General features: G+C 40.9%; 1 protein-coding gene across 3 annotated transcripts in view; it reads right to left on the bottom strand.

Moving 5' to 3' along the window:
- The window catches only part of nox4 (NADPH oxidase 4), a 157,519-nt gene that overhangs the window by 34,013 nt on the left and 101,764 nt on the right, over positions 1–21,742 (bottom strand). For all 3 annotated transcript variants that reach the window (XM_073043354.1, XM_073043355.1, XM_073043356.1), the window contains exons 12-13: positions 20,168–20,228; positions 17,714–17,795 (exon numbers count right to left, since the gene is read on the bottom strand). In XM_073043354.1, the coding sequence (XP_072899455.1) occupies positions 17,714–17,795; positions 20,168–20,228 (143 nt within the window). The remainder of the gene's footprint in view (positions 1–17,713; positions 17,796–20,167; positions 20,229–21,742) is intronic.

Raw genomic sequence — 21,742 nt, 5'->3', positions numbered from 1 at the left:
ATCTCTGATGTTCTGGAAAGAAAATCTTCATCCCAGGAACAGATGTGGCAGAGACAGAAGAACTAAGAAAAAGGAATGACATTTTAGTTCATGACAGGAATGTACTGTCGAGACTGCTGTGAGAGTCAGTAGGTTAGAGTTTTGTGTTTAAGGCCTAGTAGTCTCTTTCTGAACAAATATTCCACTGCTGGTGACATTTACCAAAACCAGCCTGATCACTCACACAACATTGTTTTAAGAGACCTTTTCAAAATGGTTACTGTTTCCAGCCCACAGTGCTGAAAATGTCCAGTGAACATCCACTGCAGAAGAAACAACCAAAGAAATGAACAACTTTGCACTACTTTCCAAATAGGTGAACGTGTATCTATTTCAGCCCCTCAGTAACATATATAATGGAAGCAATGCCTGTTTTAGAACTCTTGAATTTTACTTGAACCCTGAGGCATGAGACAGAACATCAGGAAATGCTGTTATTGTCCAAGGACACAACAAAGACTGGTTCTTCCCCTTTAATAGAGCTACAGGATTAGGAAGCTTTGAAAAACCAATAGATAACAACTAAGAGATTAATCAGGAGAGAAAAGATGAAATATGAAAGTGAGCTAGTCAGTAATATAAAAGAAGATACCAGAAGATTTTTTTTCAGATATTATGAGTAAAGAGAGGTGAGAGTATATATTGAACCACTGGAAATAACACTAGAGACATAGTAGTGGGGACAAAGAAATGGCAGGTAAACTTAATAAGAGTTTTGCATCAGTCTACACTGTGGAAGACACCAGTACTATGCCAGAAATTTGAGTGTCGAGGGCAGAAGTGAGTATAGTTGCTATTACTAAGGGGAAGGTGCTTGGGAAGCTGAAAGGTCTGCTGGTAGATAAGTTGACTAGATCAGTTGGATTACACCCCAGGTTTCTGAAAAAGGTAGCTGAAGAGATTGTGGAGGTATTAATCACTAGATTCATTGGTGCGTGGCCAAATAGTTAAGACGTTCGTCTAGTGATCTGAAGGTCGCTAGTATGAGCCTCAGCTAAGGCAGCATGTTGTGTCCTTCAGCAAAGCACTTAACCACACATTGCTCTGCAACAACACCGATACCAACCTGTATTGGCCCTTGCCCTTCCCTTGGTCAATGTCGGTGACGTGGAGAGGGGAGACTTGCAATGTAGGCAACTGCCAGTCTCCCATACAACCCTGCCCAGGCCTACACCCTGGATACTTTCTAAGGCACAAATCATGGTCTCTCGAGACTAACGGATGCCTATAATCACTAGATTCTGGAATGGTTCTAGATAGCTGGAAAACTGCAAATGGCATTCCACTCTTGAAGAAGGGAGGGAGGCAAAATTTTAGGCCAGACAGCCCTACTTCAGTGATTGACAAGCTGCTGGAGTCCATTATCAAGGATGAGGTTTCGGGGTACTTGGAGGCACATGATAAAATAGGCCAAAGTCAGCATGGTTTCCTTGGGAGGAAATCTTGCTTGATAAATCTGTTGGAATTCTTTGAGGAAATAACTGGCAGCCCAGACAAAGGAGAGGCAGTGAATGTTGTTTATCTAGATTCTTGAAGGCCTATGACAAGGTGCTGGACAAGAATCAATTCGGAAAAGATACTAACATAGATAGAAGACTGGCTGACTAACAGGAGTCATAGAGTGGGAATAAAGGGGGCTTTTCTGGTTGAATGAAGGTGACTAGTGATGTTCTACAGGGGTCCGTGTTGGGACTGCTTCTTTTCATGGTATATGTCAATGATTTAGATGATGGAACTGATGGTTTGTAGCCAGATTGGCAGATGACACGAAGATAACTGGAGGGGCAGGTAGCATTAAGGAAAAAAGGAGTCTGCAGAAGGATTTTGATAGATTAGGAGACTGGCAAAAAATTGGCAGCTGGAATACTGTGTAGGCAAGTGTATGGTCATGCATTTAAGAATAAAGACTATTCCTAAATGGGGAGTAAATTCAGAAATCTGAGGTGCAAAGGGACTTGGGAGTCCTTGTGCAGAATTCCCTAAAAATTAACTTGTAGGTTGAGTCAGTGATAAGGAAGGCAAATGTAATGTTAGCATTCATTTTGGGAGGACTGGAATATAAAAAGAAGAATGCAATGCTGAGGCTTTATATGGCATTGGTCAGAACACACTTGGAGTATTGTGAGAAGTTCTAGGCCCCTTAGCTAAGAAAGTATGTGCTGGCATTGGAGAGGGTCCAGAAGAGGTTCATGAATATTATCTTGGGAATGAAAGGGTTCACAGACAAGGTGCATTTGATGGCTCTGGTCCTGTACTCACTGGAGTTTAGAACAATGAAGGGGATCTCATTGAAACCTATTCAGTATTGAAAGACCGAGACAAAGTGGGTGTTTCGAATAGAGGGGGAGTCTAGAACAGAGCCCAGTCTCAAAATACAAAGATGTCCCTTTAGAACAGAGGTAAGAAGGAATTTCTATAGCTAGAGGGTGGTGAATCTGTGGAATTCATTGCCACATACAGCTGTGGAGGCCAAGTCATTGGCTATATTTAAGACAGAGGTTGATAGGTTCTTGAATAACAGGGAGGTCAAAGATTACAGGGAAAAAGCTGGAGAATGGATTTGAGAGGAACAATAAATCAGCCATGATAGAATGGTGGAGTAGTTTCGATAGGCTAAATAGCTGATTCCTGCTCCTATGATTTATGGGCTTAATGTACCGCCTGTCGCCAATTTCAAAGGAAACAACATTGGGGAGATTTCTCATGGCTTCATTTCAGAAATGATAAGCTGGCCCCCTTCTTATAGATTCTATGAATGCCCCCTTCTCATAGATTCAGAAAAAGTGTGCATTTATATTTTAGTTTAGTTTTCCTTTAATATTTCCTTTATTTGCACGTTTTAACAAAGTCTAAGATGTATTGTTTATATCTCATCTGTTTTAATTGTGATTTTATTTCTTCCCACCAATAAATTCATGTCCTTTTAACAATGGAGGTATCCAGACCAATTTTAATGCCAAATAACCTTTAAACTGATGTACTTTGTATTCTGAACATTGGTGCCAAGGGAACTCTGACCCACAACAGTCACTTTCCACTTTCAACCATAGGAATAATGATGCAAGAAATATTGTAAGTAAACCTGGAGAGTTCCTAGTGCACTAATTTTAATTTGCAGAGTAAGTACATTACATCATGATAATGGCATATAGGCTAATTAGCATTCAAAGGGAAACTATTTCTTTAAGCCAATTCTTCTGATGCTGGTGGGGAAAAAAAAATCACTCAAACTCATCTAAGTCAGACTGGTATCAATGTAGCAACAACATATTTTTTAAACAGATGCTGCCACTTTAAAACAGAGGCCTTGGTGACCATCTCAAAATAAAAGTCTCCGTATCTGTGCTGATTAATACCCATTTCTCAAGTTTCTGGCAGAAGCTCTCAAAATATTTCTTCAATGGACTTTCAGCCTCACTTTCCCATTATACTAATATGACAGATTAAATATGGGAGACCGAAGCACAGTAAGATCGATAGATAGACACTTTACTGATCCCAAAGGAAATTAGTGTCACAGTAGCATTACAAGTGCACAGATATAAGTATTAAAAGAGAAGTAGAAAGGATAAGAAATAAGTTACCACAGGAGGAGGGGGGGGGGGGTCATCACTTTCCCAGCTATAGGTTGACTCATTATAGATCCTAATGGCTGAGGGTAGAATGACCCCATATAGTACTCTTTGGAGCAGTGCTGCAATTGTCTTAGTCTATTACTAAAAGTGCTCCCCTGTTCAGCCAAGGTGGCATGCAGAGGGTGAGAAACATTGTCCTGAATTGCCAGGATCTTCCGTAGGATCCTTCCTCTGTTCTACCACAGTCTCCAGTGTGTCCAGTTTGACACCTATAACAGAGTCAGGCTTTCTAATCAGTTTATTGAGTCTGTTGGCATCACCCGTGTTGATGCCATTGCCCCAGCACACCACTGCATAGAAGATTGTACTGGCGACAAGACTGGTAGAACATGTGAAGGAGAGGGCTGCACACTCCAAAGGACCTCAGTGTCCTCAGAAAGTAGAAGCAACTCTGGCCCTTCTTATACATAGCCTGTGTTGGTACTCCACACAAGTCTGTCATCCAGGTACACTCCAGGTACTAGTAGATCCTCACCACATCCACGTCCTCACCATCAGTAGTAACAGGGAGCAAAGCAGACTTAGTCTTCCTAAAGTCCATCACCATCTCCTTTGTCTTACTAATGTTGAGTTTCAGATGATTCAGCTTGCACCATTTGACAAACTCCTCCACCACAGCTCTGTATTCATCCTCCCGTCCTTCCTTGATACACCCAGCTATTGCTGAGTCATCAGAGAATTTTTGCAGATGGCAAGACTTTTATCTTACAAAACAAAACAAAGCTCTAAGGGAAGAATACATTACATCTTAGGAACTATCTGTGGACATTAAACCCAGAGTGGGCTACCACTTTGCAAATTACCTTTTTTAATACATTAGTGTGACCCTCAGCTTTTAGTCACAATCGCTTTAATTACCTGCATCATTCCCACATTAACTTCTCTATTCTCAACCTTCTTCACTGTTCTAATAAGGCTAATTGTAAACTCAGTAAGTAATACTACACCTTCAGAATACAACCTTCCATTAACAACTCTGCCATCCCCGCTTACATTACCTCTGAATCAAGGTCAATTTCTTGTTTCATCATCCATCTCTCTTGCATTACACCCTTTCCACTACATCCTTCCCTCTCTTCTCATTATCCTTGCATTCCAAAAATTACACTAGTTCTATTTTATCCCATGTGTTGAAGAGTCTTAAACGTTCATTCAGTTTCACTAATCACAGCTGTAGTATGACTTGTTCAACAGTTTCAGGATTTCTATTGCAGTTTTTTCAGAATCTCAACTTCTGAAGTCTTTTACACTTAACTTGTTGAGTAAATGCCAAAAGATATCACTGTTGGCAATATCGTCTACTGATGAGTAGACGATATTGTACTTGAGAGTACACTGATGAAGCGGCTATTTTGGGGGTCTTAGCTTATTTTCTACCTCTCTGCCATTTTGATCACTATCCCCATGACCCTTAATGTCCAGAAATCTACCAAACTGTGTTTTGAATAAATACAGTGACTGAACCTCCATAGCCACAGGCAGTAGAGAATTCCAAAGGTTCACTACCTGATTGAATTTATTTTGTGATAAATGACCCACCACTTACTTCTAAAGCTGCACACTCTGATCCTGGATTCCTCAGTCAGAGGAAACATCATTTCTCAGAAGAGCTTGTTGAAGCCTTTATACGTAAAATATAACCAAGGTCATTGATTCTGTTTAATTCTTCCTACCAAAAAGTTATTCAAGAAAATATGACTCACACAAAATGCACAGTTCATTGACATTGGGATGAAATCAAGAGCACTTATGTCAAACATAAGAGGCACAATTTGGAGTTCATCAAACTGTGACTAGGTCTCTGTACGCGATACACTCATTTCTTTTGGCTTTCGGTGGAATGTGGCTTGGATACTAGGCCTTATGTAAGCTTGGCAGTGCTGTCAGACAGCTGCTGAGTCTGCTGTGCAATTTACTCTCCATCTATTACCTTGGCCATAGGTTATACAGCTAAACCTCTGTCAGTACATATAGTATTGTTTATTTTTTTCTCTTGTGGCAAGGTCTTTCAATCCAGAGACATATTGTGTTTGCAGTTAATTATTCCTAGATTCCCTCAGCAGGCTCATCAGAGCACTCCTAGATGTTCTTGGTAGAAAAGCCAGACCGTTTCACAAATGCTAATATGGTGAACTCCAGGTCATAGGTTATCTGTAAGGTAATGTCTAAGAAGAAATATCTTTGTGTAGTCAATTAAGAGTTCTCATGTTGGGTTTCCTGCAGAAATATTTCTGTTAATGTCGGTGCACTGAGGCCATACTAATGCAGCTAACAGACCAGATTAGAAATAACACAGACATATTTCCGGATGAACTCATCAGATCAGGTCATATGTACAGAAATGAACAAACAGTCGGTGTTTGAGGAAGAAATTTTCAGCCATGAATCCTACAAGCACATCCTCCACTTCTGGGAAAGCTCAATATATTAAAGGACCTTAGATATGTTGTAATCATGAGCATCTTCAAATTCAGCTTTGTAAATCCCTGCTGTCTGTCTCAGGGAAAGTCATTCACCACTTGCTCCCACTGGCCAAATAGCTACTATCCATAATGCAGTGTGGATTCCTTCCACCTAGAGGCACTATAGATGAGAAATTCATAATGTAACAAATTCAAGATAAATGCAGCAAGCAACATCAACCACCACCTCAAGCCCTTTCCTACCTCACTTAAAACTTCCATTTGCACAAGGGACTGTACAGCACCCTCCTAAAATTCAAATGCCCACAGCAATTATCTCCATCTTTCATTTGCTTCACAACAGTATGTAAGCCATGGCTATACTTAAAGGTTTCTTGAAAGACTAACCACAGTGCAGACAGGGGTTCAAGGGGGCATCATAGCTCTATCATGATCTTCAATCTTTAACGCTGCAATGCAACATCTCACCAATGTTCGCAGTGCAGTGGTACTGATCAATATGACTAGTGGCAAGCTGCTCAACCACCTGTATAATCACCTTCAACAAAGCAACAAGATTATCTCAACCTTAATAATTTTTATATGCACTTAGCATGTGCAACCGCATATATTTGAAAGCCAAATTCGAAGCCACTGTCAGTTTGACCACAAAAATCTTACACTCCACTGCCAATCCACAATAAAGGTTCACGTGCAGACCCTGAAAATTGTGGACTGCTTTCCAAATCTCATGATTCAGATCATGGCAAATGTTGGTATTCAAGATAAAGGTCACCATCACCTTCATTGTGCCACCACTGCCTCTAGCCAACTGAGGAAATGGACATTGAAACTCAAAACATCAAAGCAGGATAAATCAATGTCTAGAAGCAAAGGAATCCCTGCCTTCTTGTATAAACCTTGGATTACTTACATCAGGCACTAGTAACACAAACACAAGATGCTGGAGGAACCCAGCAAATCAAGCACCATCTAAGGAGGGGAATAAACAATCTGACTGTTCGTATATACAACCAAATGAAACAATGTTCCTTGACACCACAGTGCACCCACACCCAAAAAACATATCATATACAGCTCATAAACCAAAATGTTACCATAAATAAGTTAATAAAATATAATTCAAAATGCATGTAGTGTGCAGCACTGGAAAACAGTAAATAGCTTGCTGTCATAGTGACAAGACCTTGGTGGTGGCAGGGTTTTCAAAAGTTTCATGGCATGAGGGAAGTACCTCAAAGAGGGCCACGACCTCGTCATGGTCTGGAGGTTTGGGTGTCTCAATAGAGAGCTTTGTTGGTTGGAGTCAGGGCTTCATGCTTTGGCTCTTGCTAGGGTCATCCATGCCAAAAAGGTCAAAAAGTAGAGGCCAGACAAAAGTGGTCCACCAGTCCTCCAGGTTTGGGGGCTCAGCTCGAGGCTACCTATCCTAACTGGTAAAATAAAATTGTTACAAAGGCAGCAATGAAGAATTGTTCTACTGAACAACTAAGTGCAACGGTATTCCTGACACTCTACCTAGGACTTACATGATAGACAGTAGTAAAAACTGAGAGGAAGCTATTGACTAGATGAAGGAAGTCCTTTACGCTGCCAGAGATGAAGGATCTTTATGGCTGCCCTGAACACCAGCAGTGTAATGGATAGTAATTAAGTACTGTATGAGGGAAGAAGATTTTTACTGTCCTCTGCAGGGTCTTGCAGTCTGATGCCTTGCATCTTCCACACCACACAATGATGCAGCCGGACAGGAACTTTCAATGGTGCTCCTGTAGAAAGTCAGAGAGCCTTGTACACCTCAGTCTCCTCAGGAAGTGTAGATGCTGCTATGCCTTCTTGATTGGTGAGGGGATGTTGTGGAACTAGGTTAGATCGTCCATTCTGTGCACATGAAGGAACTTTGTGTTTTTCACTCTCCCCACAGTAGAACCGTTGATGTGCAATGGAGGGTGGTCAACCTGTGTCTTCCTGAAGTCCATAATCATCTCTTTTGTCTTGACAACATTGAGACTCGGGTTGTTGTTCTCGCACTCTACCTCCTGTATGCCGACTCATCATTGTAGCGGATGAGGCCAACCACTGTAATACCAGCAAACTTGATGATATGGTTTGAGTTGAATCTGGCCTTGCATTCGAGGCTATGGTATAATCAATGAACCAGTGTGATCGGTAAGTGAACTGGAAAGAGTCCAATAATAGCTGGAAGATGGGATGCTATAAGATCCATTACCAGCCATTCAAAGCACTTCATGATTGTTGAAGTCAGAGACACTGGGTGGTAATCATTTAGATCAGTTACTGTAGCTCTCTTGAGCACCAGAATGATGGTGGCCACCTTGAGACTTGCAGGGACATTGGACTTCTTCAGACTGATATTAAAGATGTCCGTTAAGACCTCCGTTAGCTGGGCTGCACACCCTCAGCACCTGTCCAGACCCGTAGCTTTGCAAGCTTTTACCCTAGTTAATAGCCTCCTCATCTGAGCTGCGGCCAGACAGAATGCCTGTTCCTCAGGAGGAGAGGCATCATTGTTGTTGACACGCAGTATAGACTTCAAATCAGTTAAGATTTGTATATCCTGCCACATAGGCTGTCTGTCCCTGGCTTCAAAAGATGCCTGTGGATTTTCTGTGCACTCTCATGATCTTCCACCCTGATGGCACAGGACAGCATTGTTCTTGCTCACCATAAGAGTCATCCTGCCCTCCGATCTGAAAGCTGAATTTCAATCCCAAAGCAGTGTATGAACCTCTGCAGTCAGCCATAGTTTCTGGTTTGCCCTGGCAGTGTTGTGTTTAATCACAGTAACATCCTCAGTTCAGTTTCCTATGTTCCTGCATATTCAGTCATTGTTCCTGCACATTCATCAATGTTGATGATCGTAGGTAGCTGTCTCCCTGAATGTGCTGTAGTCTGTGCTTTCAAAGCAGTTCTGCAGCACTGAGGTGTTGCTTTCCCCGTAAACTGATTTGATTCATTTAACCAGTGGTCTGTAGGCAGGGATTAGCAAAATGAATATGTGATCTGAATATCCAAGGTGAGGGCGGGAGGTAGTCTTGTAGGCTCCACAAACATTAGTAAAGACCAGGCCTTCTCTCCTCTGGTTGAGAAGTTGACAAGCCGGTAGAACTTTGGCAGGACTGTTCTTAAGTTAGCATGATTTTAGTCACCAGTAAGAATGAAGACACCATCAGGGTGAGTGGCCTTGAGGCAGCAGATGGTGCCATAGAGCTCCTGCAGCATTTCCACAGCAATAGAATGGGGGGGGGGGGGTAGTGGGGGAGGGGAGGGGGTGGTAGGCTGTAAACTTCAATAATCACAATAGCAGTTAACTCCCTCAGTAAGCAGAAGGGCTTGCACTTCACCCTCAACAATGCTATCTGCAGTGAGCAGTAGGCCGGTACTACCGAGGCATTTACACACCTGTTCTTATTGATGTAGACACAGAAACCTCCTCCATGGATCTTGCCTGAAATCACAGCATTTCCATCTGCCTGAAAGGAGGTTAGGCCTTCTAGCTGGATGGCTATGTCTAGAAAGGTGTCCTGGAGCCACATTTCTGTCAGGATGAATCTTTCATCTTTCACTGGTTGAAAAGCAGATGCAGGTAATTCATCTTATTCTCTGACAATTAGACATTAGCGAGTAGAATCACTGGGAGCATGGGTCTGCAGCAATCTGCTTCAAATCTCACTTGAATACTGGTGCACTTACTACGCTTCTGCCTTTCAGCACACTACTGCAGAAGACTGCGGCACGGAGCATGGACCTGCTCCTCGTGTTTGTCTGTAGCTGCGCAGCCCCTTTGTTGTTCCACTTGCTAGTGATGTAGACTTGCAGATTTTGGTTCTTTATGAATAGCAGTGTTTTCAGTCATAGAAAAGACAAACAGCACAAGAAATTTCACCATTAAACGGAGCCAGCATGCCGCCATCATATGATGTCAGGTAAGGGGTTAGGTGGGTGGGGGAGCGAGGATGAAATTAGAAGATGGGAGGTCCTTGATGGAAGAGGTAAAGGGCTGAAGAAGAAGGAATCTAATAAAAGAGAGGATAGTGGACTGGAAGAAAAGGAAGGAAGAGGGAAATCCAAGGGAGGTGATGAGCACCTGAGGAGAAGGGGTGAGAGGGGAACTAGAATGGGAATGGAGAAAAAGAAATAACTGGTAGTTGGAGAAATCAATGTCAATGCCATCAGGTTGGAGGCTACCCAGACCATTTAAGAAGTGTTGCATCTCCAACCTGAGTTTAGCCTCATTGTGGCAGCAGCTGGAGGCAATGGACCAACATGTCAAAATGGGAATGGAATATCAAATTGAAATGGTTGCAGGTGAATTGTGGCCTCATCTAGAAGGACTGTTTGGGGCCCTGATTGCTGGTGAGGGAGGAAGTGCAGGGGCAGGTATAGCACTTGTCACGTTTGCAGGGCAAATGCTATGAGAGCGATCAGTCGGGAGGGAAAGGATGGACAAGGGAGTCATGTAGAGAGTAGGGAAACAGAGGATGGGTGGGAGCAAATGATGTGCTCAGTGGCAAGATCCTGTTGAAAATAGCAGAAGATTTGGAGAATGATGTGGTGGGTATTGAGGCTCGTGTGATGGTAGGTAAGGACAAGGGGAAATCTATCCCTGTTATAACAGAGGACATCTTAGATGTTCTGGAATGGGAGCCTCATCCTAAGAACAGATGCACCAGAGATGGAAGAACTGAGAGAATGGAACAGAAATTTTACAAATGACAGGATGAGAAGAAGTATAGTAAATATAGCAGCGTCAGTAGGTTCGTAAAATGTATCACTAGATAGTCTGTCTCCAGAGATGGAGACCGAGAGATCGAGAAAGGGGAGAGAGTGTCAGAGATGGACCAAGTAACTTTAAGGGCAGGGTGGAAGATGGAGGCAAAGTTGATGAAATTCACAAGCTCATTATGGGTGCAGGAAACAGCACCAATACAGTCATCAATGTAGTGGAGAACAAACACCAATACTGCTTCTATAAAATTCTCCAAATCCACTGGAAGGAAAATTGAACCAAAGTTAGCATCCTCTCACAGGCCTACATTGACACCATTGAGCCCTTAATACACGTGATTAACCCCTTTGCTAAGGTCACTTCACTGACATACCTCACATCAGCCTCCCAAAATACAACTCTACAAAAGATGAAGGATGTTATCAAAGTCTTTTTGAAAAATTCAATATCCCCACTGACCTTTGGGAATTTATGAACCACAACTATCCAAAGTAGAGAAGGAGCTGAACAGAATTTGTACCATTTCACAAATTACCTACCTATCCTTCCTATCACAAAAGATTCTGTAGATGCTGGAAATCTTGAGCAAAATGCTGGAGGAACTCAGCAAGTCAAGTAGCATCAATGGAGGGGAACAAACAATAGATACTTTGAGCCAAGACCTTTCATATGGAAACATCAACAGCTTATTGAGCTCCATTAATGCTGTCTGGCTGGCTGAGTTCCTCCAGCATTTTGTGTATGTATCTGTAGTTGTCTGCATGTCTCATATTGGTGATGTTAGTCACCTGGCAGACACAGAACCAGAGTGCAAACAAGTCATTTTCAATCCCAAGAACCACCGAAGAAAATCAATTGGAGGAGAGTGCTGTTGCTAGGATGTCCCAAAATCACCACCACAATCATCCACTTTGTATCTCTCTAGCTGCGCAATAGCGACAATTTTAAAACTCACTTTTCAGTCAGTGAAATAATTGTTACAAATGTGATTTGTGATTTAATAATATACAATTTCATAATTTCTCAGTGACACATCACTTTTCAAAATGCACTCAGCCCTATGTAGTGTCCAGTGAGCACAAAATGAGGCATCAATTGCTCAGGAGGCAAAGTTCCAGGGCAAAAAGTTTAGATGGACAGCAAACTGCTGACAGGAAAACACCACATATTTTCCTTTGTCTGCTTGGATTTGAACTGTGAACTATTGAGTGCAATGCTCACAAAATGTTGGAGGAACTCAGCAGGTCCAGCAGCATCTAGAATAAACAGTCGATGTCTCTGGTGAAGACCCTTCGGCGGAACTAGAAAGGACAGCGAAGAAACCAGAATAAAAAGGTGGGGGAGGAAAGGAGGTTAGCTAGAAGGTAATAGGTGAAGCCAGGTATGTGGGAAAGGTAAAGGGCTGAAGAGGAAGGAATTTGATAGGAGAGGAGAGTGGATCATGGGAGAAATGGAAGGCAGAGGGCACCCAGGGGGAGGTGATACGCAGTTGAGAAAATATAAGGGGCCAGAGTGTGGAATAGAAGAAGCGGGGAGAGGGAGGGAAAATTATTTTTTATAGGAAGGAGAAATCGATATTCATGTCATCAGGTTGGAGGCTACTCAGACGGAATATAAGGTGTTGCTCCTCCACCCTGAGGGTGGCCTCATTGTGGAACAAGATGAGGCCGTGGACCACCATGTTGGAACAAGAATGGGAATTGGAATTAAAATGTTTGGCCACTGGGAAGTTCCACTTCTGACCGATGGAGTGAAGGTGCTCAACAAAGTGGTACCCCAACTTATGATGGATCAACAACGTAGAGACGGCCACATTCAGAAGTCCCTAGCAAAATTCCAGGTGTAGCACTTTGACTGCTTGCAGGGATAAAGTGCCGGAAGAGATGGATGAAGGGACAAGACAAACATGGAGGGAATGATCTCTGCAGAAAGCCGGGAGTTGGGGTGGAGGTAACGACATATTTTTGTGCTAGAATCCCTTTGGAGATGGCGGAAGTTGCAGAGAATGATGTGTGAATGCAGAGGCTCATGGGATGGAAGGTAAAGATAAGAGGAACGCTATCAGTGGGAAGACAGGATGAGGGCAGATGTTCAGGAAATGGAGGAGATGCAGGTGAGGGCAATGTCAATAGTGGAGGGAGGGAATCCCCATTCTTAGAAGAAAGAGGACATCTCTGATTCCTGGAAAGGAACAGACGTGGTGGAGATGAAGGAACTAAGAAAATGGGATAGCATTTTTACAGGAGACAGAGTGGGAAGAGGTATAGTATAGTCAAGATAACTGTGGAAATTGGTAGGCTTATAAAAGATGTTGGCCAACATTTTGCTTCCATAGATGGAGAACGAGAGATCAAGAAAGCAGAGGGGGCTATCAGAAATGGACCAAGTGAATTTAACGGCAGGGTGGAAGTTGGAGGCAAAGTTGATTAAATTGATGAGCTGAGCATGGGTGCATGAAGCAGCAACAATGTAGTCATCAATGTAGTAGAGGAAAAGTTGGGGAGGATTACCGAGGAAGGCTTGGTACATGGACTGTTCTACGTAGCAAACAAAAAGGCACGCATAGGTCAGAAGGCATGGTCAAAACATGGCAAGAATTAGAGCTGGGATCAGAGGGGGGAGGAGAGTTGGTGGTGTCAGAGAAGAGGGGAGTGTTGAGGTGTTCAGGGAAGGTGGGATGGATAGAATATGGAGGATCTGGGACCCAAGTGCCTGAGAGACCCAGAGTTGGAGAGTGGTGTGGAGGAAGGGGAGCCTGCGAGGCCCAGTGGCAGAGAGAAGTCTCAACCTGGTGGTGCTAGCAGCCAGGGGCCAGAGCTAGAAGCCACACAATCTGCAGTCTGAAGGTATCAAGGGTTGTAGGAACCAGAGTTGCTGGTGGAATCCGAGGTCTAGATCCACTTGGGATCATTGGAACCTTGATTACATGCCACGCAGTGCATATCGGGTAGCTGTCAGCTCATCTCAAGCATCAAGTTACTACAAGTAGAAAGAAGGGAGAGAAATGCAGCACATGAAAATAAAGCTTTCTGACATGACTCATTATTTGTTGCATTAATAAACAGATTGGTAATTGTAAGAAGCAACAACTAAAACAAATACTCCTGGGATGTGCTCATCATTTAAAGCAACAGTCTTATCCTTAATCTTTTTCATCGGTTCATCTATCCCATGAGAACCACTGCCTGATTCCCTAAATTTTTTCTCTGCCATCTACCTTTGTTCACATTGTTAAATGTTACCCCTTTTTTGACCTTCAATCATTTTTTGTTTCAGATTTGGAATATCTGCAATATTTTCTCTCATCTGAAATGAGCCCATAGGTCTCTGGTGAGACCGCACTTAAAGAGTATTGTGTTCAATTCTGGTCACGTCATTATAGGAAGGATGTGGAGGCTATGGAGAGGGTGCAGAGCAGATTTACCAGGATGTTGCCTGGATTGGAGAACAAGTCATATGAAGCAAGGTTAGCAGAGCTGGGACTTTTCTCTTTGGAGCGTAGAAGAATGAGAGGGGACTTGATAGAGGTCTACAAGATTATGAGAGGCATAGATAGGGTGGATAGTCAGTACCTGTTTCTCAGGGCACCAATAGCAAACACCAGAGGGCATATGTACAAAATTAAGGGAGGGAAGTATAGGGGAGACATCGGAGTAATTTTTTTTTTTACACAGAGGGTTGTGAGTGCCTGGAATGACTTGCCAGGGATGATGGTGGAGGCTAAAACATTAGGGGTATTTAAGAGTCTCTTGGACAGGCACATGAATGACAGAAAAATGGAGGGTTATGGGGTAGTGTGGGTTTAGTACTTTTTTTAAGGATTATATGGGTCGGCACAACATGGAGGGCTGAAGGGCCTGTACTGTACCTATCTATGGTTCTATGGTTCTATGGATGTTAGGATAAATTTAAATTTGAAGGACAGAGGTCAGTCAGCAACTGAAAAAAAAAATTAAGATTTTGGGCCCATTGCTTCCCCATATCTCAAGAAAAGTCAAGACTACAATTCTATCTTGTGCTTTCCTTTTATTCATGCTGACTAACTTGTTGAATATTGCCAAAATATTCTGAGGTATGTAACACTCAGATTTGTTACTTTAAGAAGTCATTTATACATTTTAAAACATGCAAAGCTTTGCTGAAGTTATTTGAAAGCATTTCTGAATTTCTGAAATTAGAATTATACAGCACAGAGACACCCTCTCCAACTGGGCCAGCAATAGTCCACAACTTTCTATACATTGGCAATTCCAGTGCTTGCCTATATACTTATTAAAAGTTGTTAAGAGTCTCTGCCTCTTTTAGCTAAAATATCATTAAGCTATTGAACAACCTATAGTACCATAATCAAGTCCAATTCATCCAGCACTTATCAGTACTTCTAGCAAGGACTACTGTATTAGAAAATAATCTGGAAGGAGGCCCTTGGTTTTAGCACTTCAGAGAAAGGCCAGCAATAGAAACATTTACAGTTCTGCAATGGCTGACTTCTGTTTACTCAGCACATGCTACATATTGATCATAGGAGAGCATTTCACTGTGCAGCTACGATATTGTAGGCAAATTTATAGCATCTGGAAGCTTAAATAAAGCATGAAAAAACCTTACTGGAATTAAAGCAAAGATAATAAAAGAGAGACACACAAGAGACTACAGAAGCTGGAATCTGGCGAAAATAATCAATAAGAAATATTTTGGCCAGACCACACATACTTAGAATTTATTAATTACTTATACATATTGAAAAATGGTTTTGGAAATCCAACATACCTGCATCTGTAAATGGCATTGCCAACATTATGTTCTTTCAGGCAAATGTTAAACTCTACCTGCCTATTCTTCAGGTGAAAGAATAAAAGTAGTACATTTTCTTTCACACAGATATTAAATTAAAACACGATCCAGACTTGATCTATGGCCAACGAGAAATCAAACTCTGTTCAAGTACTTATTATGTTTTCCATGCCCTGCTCAACCCAGTTAATGTTAATAATAAAAAGCAATATCAAACAGGCTATTTATTATGTAAAACAATCTGATTTAGTTAAAGTGCTGAACGGGGTAAAGTACAGGCCACCAAAGAACCTGAATATTTTTCAGAATATACAAATTATTTGTCGTCATCATCATGCTCTTTGTGGAGGACCCATCACCCAGGTCATGCCTTGTTACCATCGGGAAGAAGGTAAGGATCTTGAAGGAACACACTCAATGATTCCTGAATAGATTCTTCCCCTCTGTCATCCAGTTTCTGAATGGACATTAAACCCATGAACACTACCTCACTACTTTGTATTTCTATTTTGCACTACTTAATTAATTTAACTATTTAGTATGTATGTACTTACTGTAATTCTGCTATTTTCCCATATTTATCGTGTATTGCATTTTACTGCTGCCACAAAGTCAACAAATTCCACAAAATATACCAGTGATATTAAACCTGATTCTGATTCTGACTGACTACAGAAATGCAATTAGTTTGTTTTTACAATAATTCTTTAACTTGATTGAAACTCCAACTAACATTACATGAAAAGATCCAGAATATAATCAATTACAATAGGCTAGCTTTAGTGGGAAATAGTAGCAGCTCCTAAAGTATCTAAGAATAATCATCATGAGTTTGTGAGGAAGAGGTCATGCCACATGAGCCTGGTTGACTTATTTGAGGAAGTAACAAAACATTTGAAGAAGGCAGATTTGTGGATAAAGAGTATTTGGATTTTAGTAAGGCATTCGACAAGGTTCCTCATAGCAGGATAATTCAAAAAGTCAAAAGGCACGCAATCCAGGGAAACTTAACTGCATGGATTTAGATTTAGCTTGCACACAGAAGGCAGAGGCTGGTAGTAGATGGAGTGTATTCTGTCTGGAGATCAGAAACCAGTGGTGTTTCACAGGGATTTGTTCTGGTGCCCCTGCTCTTTGTGACTTTTATAAATGAGAAAGTGGAAGGGTGGATTGGTAGGTTTGCAGATGATACAAAGATTGATAGTGTTGTGGATAGTGTAGAGGGTTGTCATAAGTTACAATGGGATATTGACAGGATACAGAGCTGGGTTCAGAAGTGGCAACTGGAGTTCAATCCAGGAAAGTGTGAAAGTTTGAGAGAGCTTCAAAGAAGGTGAAGAGGATATTTACCAGGATGCTGCCTGGATTAGACAGCATGCAGAAAGGTTCAGCAAACTTGGGTTTTTCTTTTCCTTTGGAGTGAGGGAGAATAAAAGGTGACTTGATAGAAATGTATAAGAATACAAGAGGTATAAGATGGTAAAACGAAAGAGTGGATAGCAAATGCCTTTTTTCCAGGGTGGCAATAGCTAATAAAAGAGGGCATAATTTTAAGGTGATTGGAGGAAAATATAGGGCGATGTCAGGGTTCATTTACAGTCTGATAGTGCATGGAATGCACTGCCAGAGGTGGTGGTAGAGGCAGATATATTAGAAACAATTAAGAGACTTTTAGATAGGCACATGGATGAAATGAAATAAGGGAAGGTTTAGATTTATCTATTATTTAATAAGCATGCATAATATTAAAATCATTAAAACAAGATTATCTTTAGTGATAGAAGAAAGTAACATTTACACAGCAAACACGAGGAAATCTGCAGATGCTGGAAATTCAAGCAACACAAACAAAATGCTGGTGGAATGCAGCAGGCCTGGCAGCATCTGTAGGGAGAAGCACTGTCAACATTTTGGGCCGAGACCCTTTGTCAGGACTAACTGAAAAGAAAGATAGTAAGAGATTTGAAAGTAGGAGGGGGAGGGAAAAATGCGAAATGATAGGAGAAGACCGGAGGGGGTGGGGTGAAGCTAAGAGCAGGAAAGGTGATTGGCAAACATTTCCACAGACTTACTTTGGGTAATTCCTCTGTTGCAGAATGGGTAGGATCTCTGCATCCATATTTGTTTCAGACAGCAGCAGCTCTCTAAATCTTCCTGTAAAAAATAGGTTTGTAAAAATCCATAACATTTCATTACATCTGTGTTATTGTCCCTGAGAATTGAACTATTTTATTGCAATATAATGAAATATAATGGCATTAATGGAATATCTGAGTTCTTTTGAATAAAATACTGTGTGAATTCAAATACGCACAGTTGATACCATTGTCATCCCTAGAACAGATACTACTTACTACTCAAAAAGCAAGTACAAAAATAACTTGTATATAAAACTAGGTTTGATGGAGTGTACAGAAAGGCAAAGGAAATCAGCTGCACCTTGTTAATATGTTTGCAGCAACTATCCATCTGGGTTAAGATCACCTGTTGAGTTTTCCAGTTCAGTGGTTACCAGCCCACCATTCCATTATCCACTGACATAAATACAGTGGATTCTTGTTAACTGGACCTTCAGTCCAATCAAGACAGTTGTTTATTTGGGATAACTCTTTAAGAACAAAAACTAATCAAGAAAATAGCTGGGATTCCGCTTGTTTGTTTGGAACACTATGCTGCTTATTAAGGTCAGGAGAGTTTCCAACTGGCATCAGTCAAATGCACTTGTGTGGCCATTAGACAATGCACCATGCTTCGCACAAACAGCTTTTAAAATAGTACCATATGTGTGTACTTGTGTTCAAAACACAATGATTTTTGGCACATCGTAGATGTATGGAAAGTTAATAAGACAATTCCTGAACTGTTTTGCTCACTGTGGTTTCAAGCATTCAGGCTTGGAAATGCCAGAAACACACTGGAGTAAAAATAAAATGATTGCACTACTTCAACAAGTTAGAAATTATGACAAATTTGAAGGTTTTGACAATCATTTTGAATGTTACAATGCAAATGAAGATTTAGAGGATGCAATCATAGAAAGCATTAAATGAACACAGTCCATTATCAACACTAGAAGTCTGCACTGATTTTGTTATTTACAGTCAGTCAAAAGAACGCAGCAGTGTACATTGGATAAATTCTTCTGTCGATAATCATTTAGAACTAATACTGAGTTTATAGTATTGTAGCAGTATTTGTAGTATTCTAATTTGTTCTAGATTTCCTTTAAATACATAATTTGTTACTCGCTTGAACAGTCTTTTTTATAGCTTTTTAACTATTTCCATGAAACTTCAACTAATTGGGGCAGCCACTTAATTGGACCAAAATGCACTAGCCTGATGTGTCCAAATCATCCAGAATCCATTATACAAAGTAGTTGGAATGGGTGGGGTGTATGGTAAACTGAGTAGCAATAAGTATTCAAGTGGGTAATTTCAAGTGTCAAAAGCTTCAATCACACAGGAATAGTGTATTGAAAATATTGAAAAATATTTAACTGCAGGAATTTATTTTTTACATACCTTAAATTTTGAATTAAATGATGTAGAATTAAGCATATAGACACAATCCTTGCAACCCACTGCTTAGCACCATTTCATCTTGCCTTTCGCATATCCTTTTGCAAATTGAATTTTTTAGTTTAAGAAACTATTAGGTTAGATTTGCTTATTAATCACGTGTACATTAAAATGTACAGTGAAATGCATTGTTTGTATTAACAATCAGGATGTGCTGGGGCAGCCTGCAATTGTCGTAATACATTCTGGCACCAACAAAGCATGCCCACAATGTTCAGCTGACAAAAAACAGTCAACATACAATTGCTCGTCTATTAACAGATACTTTTGGAAAATTAGTTATTTGATATTTTCTGTCCACAGTAAATTAAAGTCAAAATAACATTGATGTTGCAAATCTAAAGCACTCAGCAAGGCTATGGAAACAAATCCCAATAACTTCTCTAGTCCAAGAATATTCATCAGAACTGGGAACGAGTGAAAGCAATTTAATTTTTAGCAAGAGTGAAGTGGGAGACGGGGTGATAAGAAAAGTGGTGTATTTCTGATTGGGTGAGACCTAATTAATTAACCGAGTATTACCTTTTGTCTAGCCCAGCAGGCCAGATTATATTAATGGAAAAAGCACTAAACCAAAGATCCAAAGATCGTAAGTGAATGATTACAGAAAGGGCCAGTTTTAATACAATCAAGAGAAAGAGCTATTTTAACTCAGACTGTGTTAGGGCTAGATATGATGGTGCAACTAGCTCCAACACAAGTTTGAGGAACAACACTTCATCTTCTGACTGGGCATGTTGCAGCATTCTGTCTTCAACCTGAAGTTCTCCAACTTTACTCACTCCAACTTTCTCTTAAGAGAAACGGAAATGATTTAGCATTAATTTTACTGCTCAAAATTCCAGAAAGAAAATGAAGGAATGAACCAAAGTTGTGTAGTTTGGCTAGTGATAAGACTAAATAAACATTAATATTAGTGAACTTAATTGTAAATTTTGGACTTACTTGTCCAGTCTCCAAGAACACGGAGGTGAATGCCAAATGTTCTTCTGTTTTCTGCAGGGCTCTAGGAAATAAATCATAGCTCAATGTTGTGACATGTTCTGTATTATTTCACTATACAAGCTAAACACTAAATTAATTTGGAAAAACCATCATTGGGAAGTTTCAGGTGTTTGCAAGATTTCTCCAATTGCTGCTCAACAGATCAGGCTTTGAAGAAATTCTGCACCAGCTCCACAGTTGGTCACAAAACAACACATGTGGACGGCAGCTCAGGAAAAGGTCAAATATTCCTGATATCAGTTTTCTTCCTTACATCAAAATTAAGACACATGAATACACCCACAGGGTAGTCAGCAAATTCCAACTTCAGGAAAGGAGGTGAGAAAGTATGAAAGGGCAACCCAGCATTGGCTAAAAAGGAAAACACATGTTGAGACTAAACCTTGGGAAATGAAATGATTCTCTAATAAATGCACATTAACATGTCATTGCTCACATATCCAATTTGATTTTCAGCCATCACAATTCAACACCTAATAAAAGCACGTTTCATTGTTAGAAACCTCCAAATTCATAGGAGACTGATGATAAGAGAATAACGGCTAAAGTTCCCACATGTCCTGAGTAGTCCCTTGGTTATCATATCTGTTTCCTTTGAATTGGGATGAAATAATGCAAAGAGAACATACAGTCAAAATGCAATACTACCAATAAAAATGTAAAATAACTATTTCCAATAACAATTCCATTCCATCTGAAGATTTTCTCCGAGGGTGCTGTAACTTCATGGTATAGCATCATTTTGAGTTGTGTAAAACACTGTTGTTTCAAAGTAGGAAATCAAAAAAAAAATATGGTTTTATCACAAGCTCATTTAAATCAAAATTGCGACCACAATATCTGACATCACATTGTACCTTCTGCTTTTCCTGCTTGCGACAGCCAGTGATAGTGTGAATGTTGTTTGACACTTTACCCATCAGAATCTAGCAAACATCTGTCCTCTTATTGCAGGTAGAGCATTGCAGTAGTGAAATAAGGATCATGAACTTCTGTTTCAGCTTCATACCCTGTCAACCACTTGCAATCCACCTTTCACAGTTTGAAGTGTCTTCTCCAGATTATTACAAAACTGTGCACACATGCCTGACTCCATCCTTCCAAGAGAGTTCAGCAAAATCAGCAGCAGTGTCACTGTTTCCATTGTTCACCACTGTTCACCACACACATCTCTAAAAGATCACATAAAGCACTTTGAAATCATCACTTGAGCATGGAGGGTGGAGCTTAGGATGATGGCACCTAACGGCGACTCCTTTGCTTGCATCTTCAGAAACAGCTCTATTTCTATCTTTAATATCTCTTTTTTTCCTTTACAAGGTTCTTTTGAAGACCCTGACCTGGAGTTACATGCTGACTTCAGTTCTTTGCAGGAATGGGGCCTGCTCTCAGAGTCTTATGACCAGCCATTTTTTTGATAGGCCAAGGATGCAATCTGGAAGACTTCAGGGTGCTGGACTTAAATGGCTCTGGAGGCAGGCGGATTTGTGGTTGGTGCCACCACTGCCTGATGTG

This window comes from Hemitrygon akajei, chromosome 4 (assembly GCF_048418815.1).
Source record: "Hemitrygon akajei chromosome 4, sHemAka1.3, whole genome shotgun sequence".
Classification (NCBI taxonomy): Eukaryota; Metazoa; Chordata; class Chondrichthyes; order Myliobatiformes; family Dasyatidae; genus Hemitrygon; species Hemitrygon akajei.
This window is presented reverse-complemented; position numbering and strand designations above follow the sequence as displayed.